Genomic DNA, 14,036 nt, shown 5'->3' with positions numbered 1-14,036 from the left:
TTTCAAGATGATTCAAGGCATATTAAAGACGTGAGATGCAGTAGAAACTCAAATAATCGACTTTTGCCCCACTTTTTGGCATGAAAACCCATCTGACACCCAGGAATCATTGACGATCGTAATGAATTGATGGTTCACGTCTTTAATCGGTTCGATTACATACGAAAAGTAACATTTCAAGATAATTCAAGGCTTATTAGAGACGTGAGATGCGGTAGAAACTCAAATAATCGACTTTTGACCCACTTTTTGGCATGAAAACCCATCTGACACCCAGGAATCATTGACGATCGTAATGAATTGATGGTTCACGTCTTTAATGGGTTTAATTACACACGAAAAGTAACATTTCAAGATGATTCAAGGCATATTAGAGACGTGAGATGCGGTAGAAACTCAAATAATCGACTTTTGACCCACTTTTTGGCATGAAAACCCATCTGACACCCAGGAATCATTGACAATCGTAATGAATTGATGGTTCACGTCTTTAATCGGTTCAATTACATACGAAAAGTAACATTTCAAGATGATTCAAGGCATATTAGAGACGTGAGATGCGGTAGAAACTCAAATAATCGACTTTTTACCCACTTTTTGGCATGAAAATTTATCTGACACCCAGGAATCATTGACGATCGTAATGAATTGATGGTTCACGTCTTTAATTGGATCAATTACATACGAAAAGTAACATTTCAAGATGATTCAAGGCATATTACAGACGTGAGATGCGGTAGAAACTCAAATAATCGACTTTTGACCCACTTTTTGGCATGAAAACCCATCTGACACCCAGGAATCATTGACAATCGTAATGAATTGATGGTTCACGTCTTTAATCGGTTCAATTACATACGAAAAGTAACATTTCAAGATGATTCAAGGCATATTAGAGACGTGAGATGCGGTAGAAACTCAAATAATCGACTTTTTACCCACTTTTTGGCATGAAAATTTATCTGACACCCAGGAATCATTGACGATCGTAATGAATTGATGGTTCACGTCTTTAATTGGATCAATTACATACGAAAAGTAACATTTCAAGATGATTCAAGGCATATTACAGACGTGAGATGCGGTAGAAACTCAAATAATCGACTTTTTACCCACTTTTTGGCATGAAAATTCATCTGACACCCAGGAATCATTGACGATCGTAATGAATTAATGGTTCACGTCTTTAATCGATTAAATTACATAAGAAAAGTAACATTTCAAGATGATTCAAGGCATATTAAAGACGTGAGATGCAGTAGAAACTCAAATAATCGACTTTTGCCCCACTTTTTGGCATGAAAACCCATCTGACACCCAGGAATCATTGACAATCGTAATGAATTGATGGTTCACGTCTTTAATCGGTTCAATTACATACGAAAAGTAACATTTCAAGATGATTCAAGGCATATTAGAGACGTGAGATGCGGTAGAAACTCAAATAATCGACTTTTTACCCACTTTTTGGCATGAAAATTTATCTGACACCCAGGAATCATTGACGATCGTAATGAATTGATGGTTCACGTCTTTAATTGGATCAATTACATACGAAAAGTAACATTTCAAGATGATTCAAGGCATATTACAGACGTGAGATGCGGTAGAAACTCAAATAATCGACTTTTTACCCACTTTTTGGCATGAAAATTCATCTGACACCCAGGAATCATTGACGATCGTAATGAATTAATGGTTCACGTCTTTAATCGATTAAATTACATAAGAAAAGTAACATTTCAAGATGATTCAAGGCATATTAAAGACGTGAGATGCGGTAGAAACTCAAATAATCGACTTTTGACCCACTTTTTGGCATGAAAACCCATCTGGGACCCAGGAATCATTGACGGTCGTAATGAATTGATGGTTCACGTATTTAATTGGTTCAATTACATACGAAAAGTAACATTTCAAGATAATTCAAGGCATATTAAAGACGTGAGATGCGGTAGAAACTCAAATAATCGACTTTTGACCCACTTTTTGGCATGAAAACCCATCTGACACCCAAGAATCATTGACGATCGCAATGAATTGATGATTCACGTCTTTAATCGGTTCAATTACATACGAAAAGTAACATTTCAAGATGATTCAAGGCATATTACAGACGTGAGATGCGGTAGAAACTCAAATAATCGACTTTTGACCCACTTTTTGGCATGAAAACCCATCTGACACCCAGGAATCATTGACAATCGTAATGAATTGATGGTTCACGTCTTTAATCGGTTCAATTACATACGAAAAGTAACATTTCAAGATGATTCAAGGCATATTAGAGACGTGAGATGCGGTAGAAACTCAAATAATCGACTTTTTACCCACTTTTTGGCATGAAAATTTATCTGACACCCAGGAATCATTGACGATCGTAATGAATTGATGGTTCACGTCTTTAATTGGATCAATTACATACGAAAAGTAACATTTCAAGATGATTCAAGGCATATTACAGACGTGAGATGCGGTAGAAACTCAAATAATCGACTTTTTACCCACTTTTTGGCATGAAAATTCATCTGACACCCAGGAATCATTGACGATCGTAATGAATTAATGGTTCACGTCTTTAATCGATTAAATTACATAAGAAAAGTAACATTTCAAGATGATTCAAGGCATATTAAAGACGTGAGATGCAGTAGAAACTCAAATAATCGACTTTTGACCCACTTTTTGGCATGAAAACCCATCTGAAACCCAGGAATCATTGACGATCGTAATGAATTGATGGTTCACATCTTTAATCGGTTTAATTACATACGAAAAGTAACATTTCAAGATGATTCAAGGTATATTAGAAACGTGAGATGCGGTAAAAACCCAAAAAATTGACTTTTGACCCATTTTTTGGCATGAAAACCTAATTGACACCCAGGAATGATTGAGGATCGCAATGAATTGATGGTTCACGTCTTTAATTGAATCAATTACATTCAAAAAGTAATATTTCAAAATGATTCAAGGCATATTAAAGACGTGAGATGCGGTAGAAACTCAAATAATCGACTTTTGACCCACTTTTTGGCATGAAAACCCATCTGAGACCCAGAAATTATTGACGATCGTAATGAATTGATGGTTCACGTCTTTAATCGGTTTAGTTACATAAGAAAAGTAACATTTCAAGATGATTCAAGGGATATTAGAGACGTGAGATGCGGTAGAAACTCAAATAATCGGCTTTTGACCCACTTGTTGGCATAAAAACCCATCCGAGACCCAGGAATCATTGACGATCGTAATGAATTGATGGTTCACGTCTTTTATCGGTTCAATTACATACGAAAAGTAACATTTCAAGATGATTCAAGGCATATTAAAGACGTGAGATGCAGTAGAAACTCAAATAATCGACTTTTGAGCCACTTTTTGGCTTAAAAACCCATCTGACACCCAGGAATCATTGACGATCGTAATGAATTGATGGTTCACGTCTTTAATCGGTTCGATTACATACGAAAAGTAACATTTCAAGATGATTCAAGGCATATTAAAGACGTGAGATGCAGTAGAAACTCAAATAATCGACTTTTGCCCCACTTTTTGGCATGAAAACCCATCTGACACCCAGGAATCATTGACGATCGCAATGAATTGATGGTTCACATCTTTAATCGGTTTAATTACATACGAAAAGTAACATTTCAAGATGATTCAAGGCATATTAAAGACGTGAGATGCAGTAGAAACTCAAATAATCGACTTTTGCCCCACTTTTTGGCATGAAAACCCATCTGACACCCAGGAATCATTGACGATCGTAATGAATTGATGGTTCACGTCTTTAATCGGTTCGATTACATACGAAAAGTAACATTTCAAGATAATTCAAGGCTTATTAGAGACGTGAGATGCGGTAGAAACTCAAATAATCGACTTTTGACCCACTTTTTGGCATGAAAACCCATCTGACACCCAGGAATCATTGACGATCGCAATGAATTGATGGTTCACGTCTTTAATCGGTTCGATTACATACGAAAAGTAACATTTCAAGATAATTCAAGGCTTATTAGAGACGTGAGATGCGGTAGAAACTCAAATAATCGACTTTTGACCCACTTTTTGGCATGAAAACCCATCTGAGACCCAGAAATTATTGACGATCGTAATGAATTGATGGTTCACGTCTTTTATCGGTTCAATTACATACGAAAAGTAACATTTCAAGATGATTCAAGGCATATTAAAGACGTGAGATGCAGTAGAAACTCAAATAATCGACTTTTGAGCCACTTTTTGGCTTAAAAACCCATCTGACACCCAGGAATCATTGACGATCGTAATGAATTGATGGTTCACGTCTTTAATCGGTTCGATTACATACGAAAAGTAACATTTCAAGATGATTCAAGGCATATTAAAGACGTGAGATGCAGTAGAAACTCAAATAATCGACTTTTGCCCCACTTTTTGGCATGAAAACCCATCTGACACCCAGGAATCATTGACGATCGCAATGAATTGATGGTTCACATCTTTAATCGGTTTAATTACATACGAAAAGTAACATTTCAAGATGATTCAAGGCATATTAAAGACGTGAGATGCAGTAGAAACTCAAATAATCGACTTTTGCCCCACTTTTTGGCATGAAAACCCATCTGACACCCAGGAATCATTGACGATCGTAATGAATTGATGGTTCACGTCTTTAATCGGTTCGATTACATACGAAAAGTAACATTTCAAGATAATTCAAGGCTTATTAGAGACGTGAGATGCGGTAGAAACTCAAATAATCGACTTTTGACCCACTTTTTGGCATGAAAACCCATCTGACACCCAGGAATCATTGACGATCGCAATGAATTGATGGTTCACGTCTTTAATCGGTTCAATTACATACGAAAAGTAACATTTCAAGATGATTCAAGTGATATTAGAGACGTGAGATGTGGTAGAAACCCAAAAAATGGACTTTTGTCCCACTCTTTAGCATGAAAACCCATCTGACACCCAGGAATCATTGACAATCGTAATGAATTGATGGTTCACGTCTTTAATCGGTTCAATTACATACGAAAAGTAACATTTCAAGATGATTCAAGGCATATTAAAGACGTGAGATGCAGTAGAAACTCAAATAATCGACTTTTGCCCCACTTTTTGGCATGAAAACCCATCTGACACCCAGGAATCATTGACGATCGCAATGAATTGATGGTTCACATCTTTAATCGGTTTAATTACATACGAAAAGTAACATTTCAAGATGATTCAAGGCATATTAAAGACGTGAGATGCGGTAGAAACTCAAATAATCGACTTTTGACCCACTTTTTGGCATGAAAACCCATCTGACACCCAGGAATCAATGACGATCGTAATGAATTGATGGTTCACGTCTTTAATCGGTTCAATTACATACGAAAAGTAACATTTCAAGATGATTCAAGGCATATTAAAGACGTGAGATGCGGTAGAAACTCAAATAATCGACTTTTGACCCACTTTTTGGCATGAAAACCCATCTGACACCCAGGAATCATTGACGATCGCAATGAATTGATGGTTCACGTCTTTAATCGGTTCAATTACATACGAAAAGTAACATTTCAAGATGATTCAAGGCATATTAAAGACGTGAGATGCAGTAGAAACTCAAATAATCGACTTTTGCCCCACTTTTTGGCATGAAAACCCATCTGACACCCAGGAATCATTGACGATCGCAATGAATTGATAGTTCACGTCTTTAATCGGTTCAATTACATACGAAAAGTAACATTTCAAGATGATTCAAGGCATATTAAAGACGTGAGATGCGGTAGAAACTCAAATAATCGACTTTTGACCCACTTTTTGGCATGAAAACCCATCTGACACCCAGGAATCATTGACGATCGCAATGAATTGATAGTTCACGTCTTTAATCGGTTCAATTACATACGAAAAGTAACATTTCAAGATGATTCAAGGGATATTAGAGACGTGAGATGCGGTAGAAACTCAAATAATCGGCTTTTGACCCACTTGTTGGCATAAAAACCCATCCGAGACCCAGGAATCATTGACGATCGCAATGAATTGATGGTTCACGTCTTTAATCGGTTCGATTACATACGAAAAGTAACATTTCAAGATAATTCAAGGCTTATTAGAGACGTGAGATGCGGTAGAAACTCAAATAATCGACTTTTGACCCACTTTTTGGCATGAAAACCCATCTGAGACCCAGAAATTATTGACGATCGTAATGAATTGATGGTTCACGTCTTTTATCGGTTCAATTACATACGAAAAGTAACATTTCAAGATGATTCAAGGCATATTAAAGACGTGAGATGCAGTAGAAACTCAAATAATCGACTTTTGAGCCACTTTTTGGCTTAAAAACCCATCTGACACCCAGGAATCATTGACGATCGTAATGAATTGATGGTTCACGTCTTTAATCGGTTCGATTACATACGAAAAGTAACATTTCAAGATGATTCAAGGCATATTAAAGACGTGAGATGCAGTAGAAACTCAAATAATCGACTTTTGCCCCACTTTTTGGCATGAAAACCCATCTGACACCCAGGAATCATTGACGATCGCAATGAATTGATGGTTCACATCTTTAATCGGTTTAATTACATACGAAAAGTAACATTTCAAGATGATTCAAGGCATATTAAAGACGTGAGATGCAGTAGAAACTCAAATAATCGACTTTTGCCCCACTTTTTGGCATGAAAACCCATCTGACACCCAGGAATCATTGACGATCGTAATGAATTGATGGTTCACGTCTTTAATCGGTTCGATTACATACGAAAAGTAACATTTCAAGATAATTCAAGGCTTATTAGAGACGTGAGATGCGGTAGAAACTCAAATAATCGACTTTTGACCCACTTTTTGGCATGAAAACCCATCTGACACCCAGGAATCATTGACGATCGCAATGAATTGATGGTTCACGTCTTTAATCGGTTCAATTACATACGAAAAGTAACATTTCAAGATGATTCAAGTGATATTAGAGACGTGAGATGTGGTAGAAACCCAAAAAATGGACTTTTGTCCCACTCTTTAGCATGAAAACCCATCTGACACCCAGGAATCATTGACAATCGTAATGAATTGATGGTTCACGTCTTTAATCGGTTCAATTACATACGAAAAGTAACATTTCAAGATGATTCAAGGCATATTAAAGACGTGAGATGCAGTAGAAACTCAAATAATCGACTTTTGCCCCACTTTTTGGCATGAAAACCCATCTGACACCCAGGAATCATTGACGATCGCAATGAATTGATGGTTCACATCTTTAATCGGTTTAATTACATACGAAAAGTAACATTTCAAGATGATTCAAGGCATATTAAAGACGTGAGATGCGGTAGAAACTCAAATAATCGACTTTTGACCCACTTTTTGGCATGAAAACCCATCTGACACCCAGGAATCAATGACGATCGTAATGAATTGATGGTTCACGTCTTTAATCGGTTCAATTACATACGAAAAGTAACATTTCAAGATGATTCAAGGCATATTAAAGACGTGAGATGCGGTAGAAACTCAAATAATCGACTTTTGACCCACTTTTTGGCATGAAAACCCATCTGACACCCAGGAATCATTGACGATCGCAATGAATTGATGGTTCACGTCTTTAATCGGTTCAATTACATACGAAAAGTAACATTTCAAGATGATTCAAGGCATATTAAAGACGTGAGATGCAGTAGAAACTCAAATAATCGACTTTTGCCCCACTTTTTGGCATGAAAACCCATCTGACACCCAGGAATCATTGACGATCGCAATGAATTGATAGTTCACGTCTTTAATCGGTTCAATTACATACGAAAAGTAACATTTCAAGATGATTCAAGGCATATTAAAGACGTGAGATGCGGTAGAAACTCAAATAATCGACTTTTGACCCACTTTTTGGCATGAAAACCCATCTGACACCCAGGAATCATTGACGATCGCAATGAATTGATAGTTCACGTCTTTAATCGGTTCAATTACATACGAAAAGTAACATTTCAAGATGATTCAAGGCATATTAAAGACGTGAGATGCGGTAGAAACTCAAATAATCGACTTTTGACCCACTTTTTGGCATGAAAACCCATCTGACACCCAGGAATCATTGACGATCGCAATGAATTGATGGTTCACGTCTTTAATCGGTTCAATTACATACGAAAAGTAACATTTCAAGATGATTCAAGGCATATTAAAGACGTGAGATGCAGTAGAAACTCAAATAATCGACTTTTGCCCCACTTTTTGGCATGAAAACCCATCTGACACCCAGGAATCATTGACGATCGCAATGAATTGATAGTTCACGTCTTTAATCGGTTCAATTACATACGAAAAGTAACATTTCAAGATTATTTAAGGCATATTAGAGACGTAAGAAACGTAACTTGATTTTAAGGATTTAGTTGTTCTGTTACTTTACCAACCTGGTTAATCATGAAATTTATTCAGTCTACTGATTTTGGTACGTTGCAGTCCACTGTGGAAAGTTATGATTCAGTTGTGCGTGAACAAATATTCAATTATCCAAGTATAATATAAGTTTACTAGGGGGTAAAAACTCTTAAAAGGTACTTGTTTTACTTTAAGGACATTTCCATATCCAAGTACCCAATAAGCCAAAGCATTTTTTCTTATAAGAAAGAAAGTCCATTGTTCCCACAGAACAGTGGAAATAATGGACCAAGGTGAGCATATTTTCCTGCACGTCTCTCTTGCACCCCAAAAAAAACAGGACAAAAGCCCCTCCCTATCACTCACCTACCATCCCCAAAACATGATATGAAAGCTGAATAAATGGAAGCATAATTATTATATTGAACACACTCCTGAGGGATAGTTGTCTAGAATACTCTGTGAATGTGATTAAAATCTAGAAGTCGATTAATCTCCATTATAATTGAAGGAGCTTAAATTTTATCTTTACGAATACAGGCTTTCTGATTATATCCAATTCAATAAATAGCAATTTCTTAATATTTATCCCTTGAAAAAATAGTTCAGAAGTATGTGGCCCTAAAACGTTCTTTTTCTTATAAGACAGAGAGAAACAATGATAGTTTAGATGGGTGCTGAGTTTGGTGCAAAGGAGACAACATCTAAATGTTCACAATACTCTTTAAGAATATTCTAAGAAGTTTGTGTGCAACAGTTAAAGTGTAATTAAGACCCTTCTTGCCCTTAATTTGAAACTCTAATAAAACCCAATATTTTAAGCAATTCGCCTTATTTTATGTCATACATAAAAAAATTGTGTTTAATTCAGTGTCCGTGCCATACCTATAAGACTTCCATGCCATTATATAATGTATAACTGGTTCTTGTGTTAATAAAATACAATTTAACCATCACCATACCAAAACAAACAGACAGAGAGCTAAAGCAGTAAGCAGGTGAACGAGTGTGTAAGCACGATACAGCTTTAGGCATAAAAATCTTGTTTCTTTATTGAATCTCCTGATAGACTGAGCTAAAGGCTCTAGATTGAATAAAAATACAAGACAAAAGGAGGGCACAAGACACAAATTTCTAAAACCCGGTCTACCTTAACACCAGTCGAGTTTGGCGTCTTGCTTCTTATACTCAAACTTCTAGTACGTTTCTAAAAAAACCATAACGGCAACGATTATAAATGTTCAAAACGCTTTTTATATGTAATAAGCCATATTCTAAAATTTACTTTTAGAGTGTGAAAGAATTTAGAGAAAATGGTCTTTTTTCAATTAAATTAAACGACTCGATGTCTTGAAAGACCATTTTCCCGTAAGTGTATAGAGAGAGTAAAAAAGCTGAAAAAAAAGACCAATAAGCCATCGAAGGCCAGTTGCGCCATTAAGCCTCATTGATGGGAAATAGGAGGCACATTATTATATTGGAAATGAAATTCAAATGGTTTTGTAAGGTCCAAAGTGAGCTTATTTAGCTGTAGCACCCCTTAAAGGTAGATTGAGGTTCTGTTTCTACAGCTTGAATGTTGCATCAAGTTTTTACCGTCAACCCTTGATTATGTCTGATGATTTGACCCTTCTGTTTTCTTTTGTTCTAGTGCTTTTATTTCTCACTCACACACACTGTAGCACTTGTTTATTTAAGAAGAATTTTTTAATTTAATCCAGCGAGATGATTGATGTCTTCTTCTCTTACACAGTTAAAGACATTTTTTATTTCGTACAAGCAGTTAAAGTTTGAAGAAGAAAGAATCCAAAAAATCCATAAAATAGGAGGTCCTAAGACTATATTTTTTTGGATTACTGTCAGATTGGATTATAATCAGAATAATGTGTCCAGATATTCATTATTTATTTTTTCCAATTTAGACAAATTATATTATTTTCCAGGCAGTTGAGAACATTCCTACTTCTGCCAGGTAATTGCATAGATTTTATTCCAGGCACTTGAGTGTCACTCCTGGATGTAACGTTCAGCTATTCGGAATTCTTCATCCATAATTTTACGACTGTTTAGTACCTATAATTCCAGGCAGTTGAGGTAATTCCTGGACATCGGTTCAACTACCTGAAATTCTTGATCCATAATTTTATTTTATTTGTAATTCCAGGCCATTGGGTAAGTTAAACAGCTCAGTCTCAATTGCCTGGAATTGAAAAACAAATAGGATTTACGACTATACAGTCCCTATAATTCGAAGACATTTCTGGAAATTGATCTAGAATTTAGAATCTGTTAATTTAGACGTGCTTTCAACTGCCTGGAATTCTCTTGACTTAATTTTATTTCTAATTCTAGGCAATTGAGAAAGATCAGACACCTCGGATTTGATTGCCTGGAATAAAAAAAAAACGTATTTACAACTGCATAGTCCCTATAATTCCAGGATATTTTAGAGAATTTAAAGCAGTTGAGGTAATGCCTGGACGTAGTTGCAACTGCATGGAGTTCTTTATTCTTGATTTTATTTTATTTATAATTCCAGGCAATTGAGACAGTCGAACAGATCGAATTTAATTGCCTGGGATTGAAAAAAAAGAATTCACGACTGTATAGTATCTATAATTCCAGGAAAATTTCCGGGAATTCCAGACAGTTGAGGTAATTCCTGGACATAGATTCAACAGCCTGGAATTCTTAATTCATAATTTTATTTTATTCGTAATTCCAGGCCTTTGGGTAAGTCAAACAACTCACTCAGTCTCAATTACCTGGAATTGAAAAAAATACAGGATTTACGACTATATAGTCCTAATAATTCCAAGATTCTAATAATTGTGAGATCCCTATAATTCTGAGAATTCTAGACAATTGAGATAATTCTTGAACGTAATTCTTAATTCACGATTTAAGTTTATTTGTAATTCCAGGCACTTAAGAACCGTCGAACACCTCAGATTTAATTGCCTCGGATTAAAAAAAAACAGAAGAATTTACGACTGTATAGTCCCTATAATCCCAGGATATTTCTGGGAATTCCACACAATTGAGGTAATTCCTAGACGTAGGTTCAACTGCCTGGAATTCTTGAATGGAAATTGAATTGGAATTCTTGTGTTATAAATACTTTAAATAAGTTTACAAAACCAAAATTGCAAATTTAAAAAAAAATCGATTTTGCCTCAAAATTTCCAAGGAAATTCTCCAAAAAAAATGTGTTAATTTTTTTTTTTTTGAAAATCTTGAAGAATTAGGGAAAACATGTTTTTACAATAGTTGTTCGCATTGAAAAGATCTACTATTTGCAAAATATTTAATATTTTTATCTATAAAAATTCTCAAGAAAATTGAAGAAAACCGATTTTTATATTTTTTTAATTTTCTCTGAAACTATGAGGAAAACTGGTGTTTTTATTTTTGCATTGTATTCGGCGTAAAGATGCCTAAAAAAAAGCTAGAACAGTTTTTTGCTCTAAATGACATATTAACGGAGCTATGAGAAATTTTTGAAAACACACCAATTTTTCAGTCCCATTATTTCGTAAATCCTATTGTTTTTTTTTTAATTCCAAACAATTTAGACTAAATTTGTTTGACTGCCTGGAATTACATATAAAATAATGCATCAAGAATTCCAGGCAGTTGAATCAAAGAATTATTTTAACTGCTTGGAATTCTCCGAAATATCCTAGAATTATAGGCACTATACCAGTCATTAATTTTAATTTTCAATTCCAGGCAATTGAGACTGAGTTGTTTAAGTGCCTGGAATTACAAATAAAATAAAATTATGGATCAAGAACTTCACATAGTTGAACCTACATCCAAGAATTACCTCAATTGTCTAGAATTTTCTGGAATTATAGCAAATAGAGAGTCATAAATTCTTTTTAATTTCAGGCAATTGCGATCGAGCTGTCTGTCTCAACTGCCTGGAATTATAAATCATGGATGAAGAATTCCAGGCAGTTAAGGAATTACTTTAACTGTCTGGAATTCCTAAAAATATCCTGGAATTATAGGATTTATATATTGTTTTATATAAATCCTTTTTTTTCAATCCCAGGCCATTGAAACCGAGCTATTTGACTTTTCTCAACTGCCTGGAATTACAAATAAAGTAAAATCATAAATCGAGAATTACAGGCAGTTGAACCTACATTTAGGAATTACTTTAACTTCCTGGAATTCCCGAATATATCCCGGAATTATAGGAGTTATATAATCATACTCGTATATAAATATTTTTTTTTCAATCCCAGGCAATTGAATCCGAGGTGTTTTGACCTTTCTTAACTGCCTGGAATTATAAATAAAATTAAATCTTGAATCAAGAATTCCAGACAGTTGAACCAACATCCAGGAATTATCTCAATTGTCTCGAATTCCCGGAAATATTTTAGAATTATAGGGTCTATATAGTCGTTAATCCTATATATTTTTCCAATTCCAGGCAATTGAAACTGAGTTGTTTGAGTGCCTGGAATCACAAATAAAATAAAATTATGGACCAAGAATTTCAGGCAGTTGAAAGCACGTCTAGGAATTACCTCAACTGTCTGGAATTTCCAGAAATATGTTCGAATTATGGGAACTACATACTCGTAAATCCTTTTTTTTTTTTTTCAATCTAGGGCAATTGAGACCAAGCTGGTTGACCTTTCTCAACTACCTGGAATTATAAATAAAATAAAATCTTGAATCAAGAATTTCAGGCAGTTTAACGCACGTCCAGGAATTACAACAACTGCTTGAATTTCTTCAAAATATCTTGGAATTATAAGGAACATACAGTCGCAAATTCTTTTTTTTAATCCCAGGTAATTGAATCCGAGCTGTTTGACTGCCTCAACTACCTGACATTACAAATAAAATAATAGATCAAGAATTCCAGGCAGTTGAACCTACGTCTAGATTAATTAACAGATTCTAGATTTATTTTCAGAAATATCTTGGAATTATAGGGACTATATAGTCGTAAATCCTGTTTGTTTTTCAATTCCAGGCAATTGAGGCTGAGTTGTTTGAGTGCAAGGAATTACAAATCAAATAAAATTATGGATCATGAATTAGTTGAATCTATGTCCACGAATTACCTTAACTGTCTGGAATTCCCGGAAAACATCCTGGAATTATAGGGACTAATAGGCCTATCCCAGGCAATTGAATCCGAGGTGTTTTGACCTTTCTCAACTGCCTGGAATTATAAATAAAATCTTGAATCAAGAATTTCAGGCAGTTTAACGCAAGTCCAGGAATTACTTTAACTGCTTGAAATTCTTCAAAATATCTTGGAATTATAAGGAATATACAGTCTCAAATTCTTTTTTTTAATCCCAGGTAATTGAATCCAAGCTGTTTGACTACCTCAACTACCTGACATTACAAATAAAATAATAGATCAAGAATTCCAGGCAGTTGAACCTAGACGTAGGTTCAAGAATTCCAAAAATTCGATCTGTTTGACTGTCTTAACTGCCTGGAATCATAAATAAAATAAAATCAAGAATAAAGAACTCCAGGCAGTTAAAACTACGTCCAGGCATTACATCAACTGCTTTAAATTCTCTAAAATATCCTGGAATTATAGGGACTATGCAGTTGTAAATACGTTTTTTTTTTAATTCCAGGCAATCAAA

The 14,036-nt window shown here is 35.1% G+C and overlaps 1 protein-coding gene across 2 annotated transcripts in view; it reads right to left on the bottom strand.

Moving 5' to 3' along the window:
* Nucleotides 1–14,036, bottom strand: part of LOC126738390 (transient receptor potential cation channel trpm) — a 191,549-nt gene that overhangs the window by 54,482 nt on the left and 123,031 nt on the right. The window contains exon 19 of one of the 2 annotated variants that reach the window (XM_050443698.1): nucleotides 9,554–9,610. The exons of the other annotated variant lie outside the window; for it this stretch is intronic. Within the exon in view, the coding sequence (XP_050299655.1) occupies nucleotides 9,554–9,610 (57 nt within the window). The remainder of the gene's footprint in view (nucleotides 1–9,553; nucleotides 9,611–14,036) is intronic. 2 annotated transcript variants of the gene reach the window in all.

The sequence above is a fragment of the Anthonomus grandis genome, chromosome 7 (assembly GCF_022605725.1).
Source record: "Anthonomus grandis grandis chromosome 7, icAntGran1.3, whole genome shotgun sequence".
NCBI lineage: Eukaryota > Metazoa > Arthropoda > Insecta > Coleoptera > Curculionidae > Anthonomus > Anthonomus grandis.
This window is presented reverse-complemented; position numbering and strand designations above follow the sequence as displayed.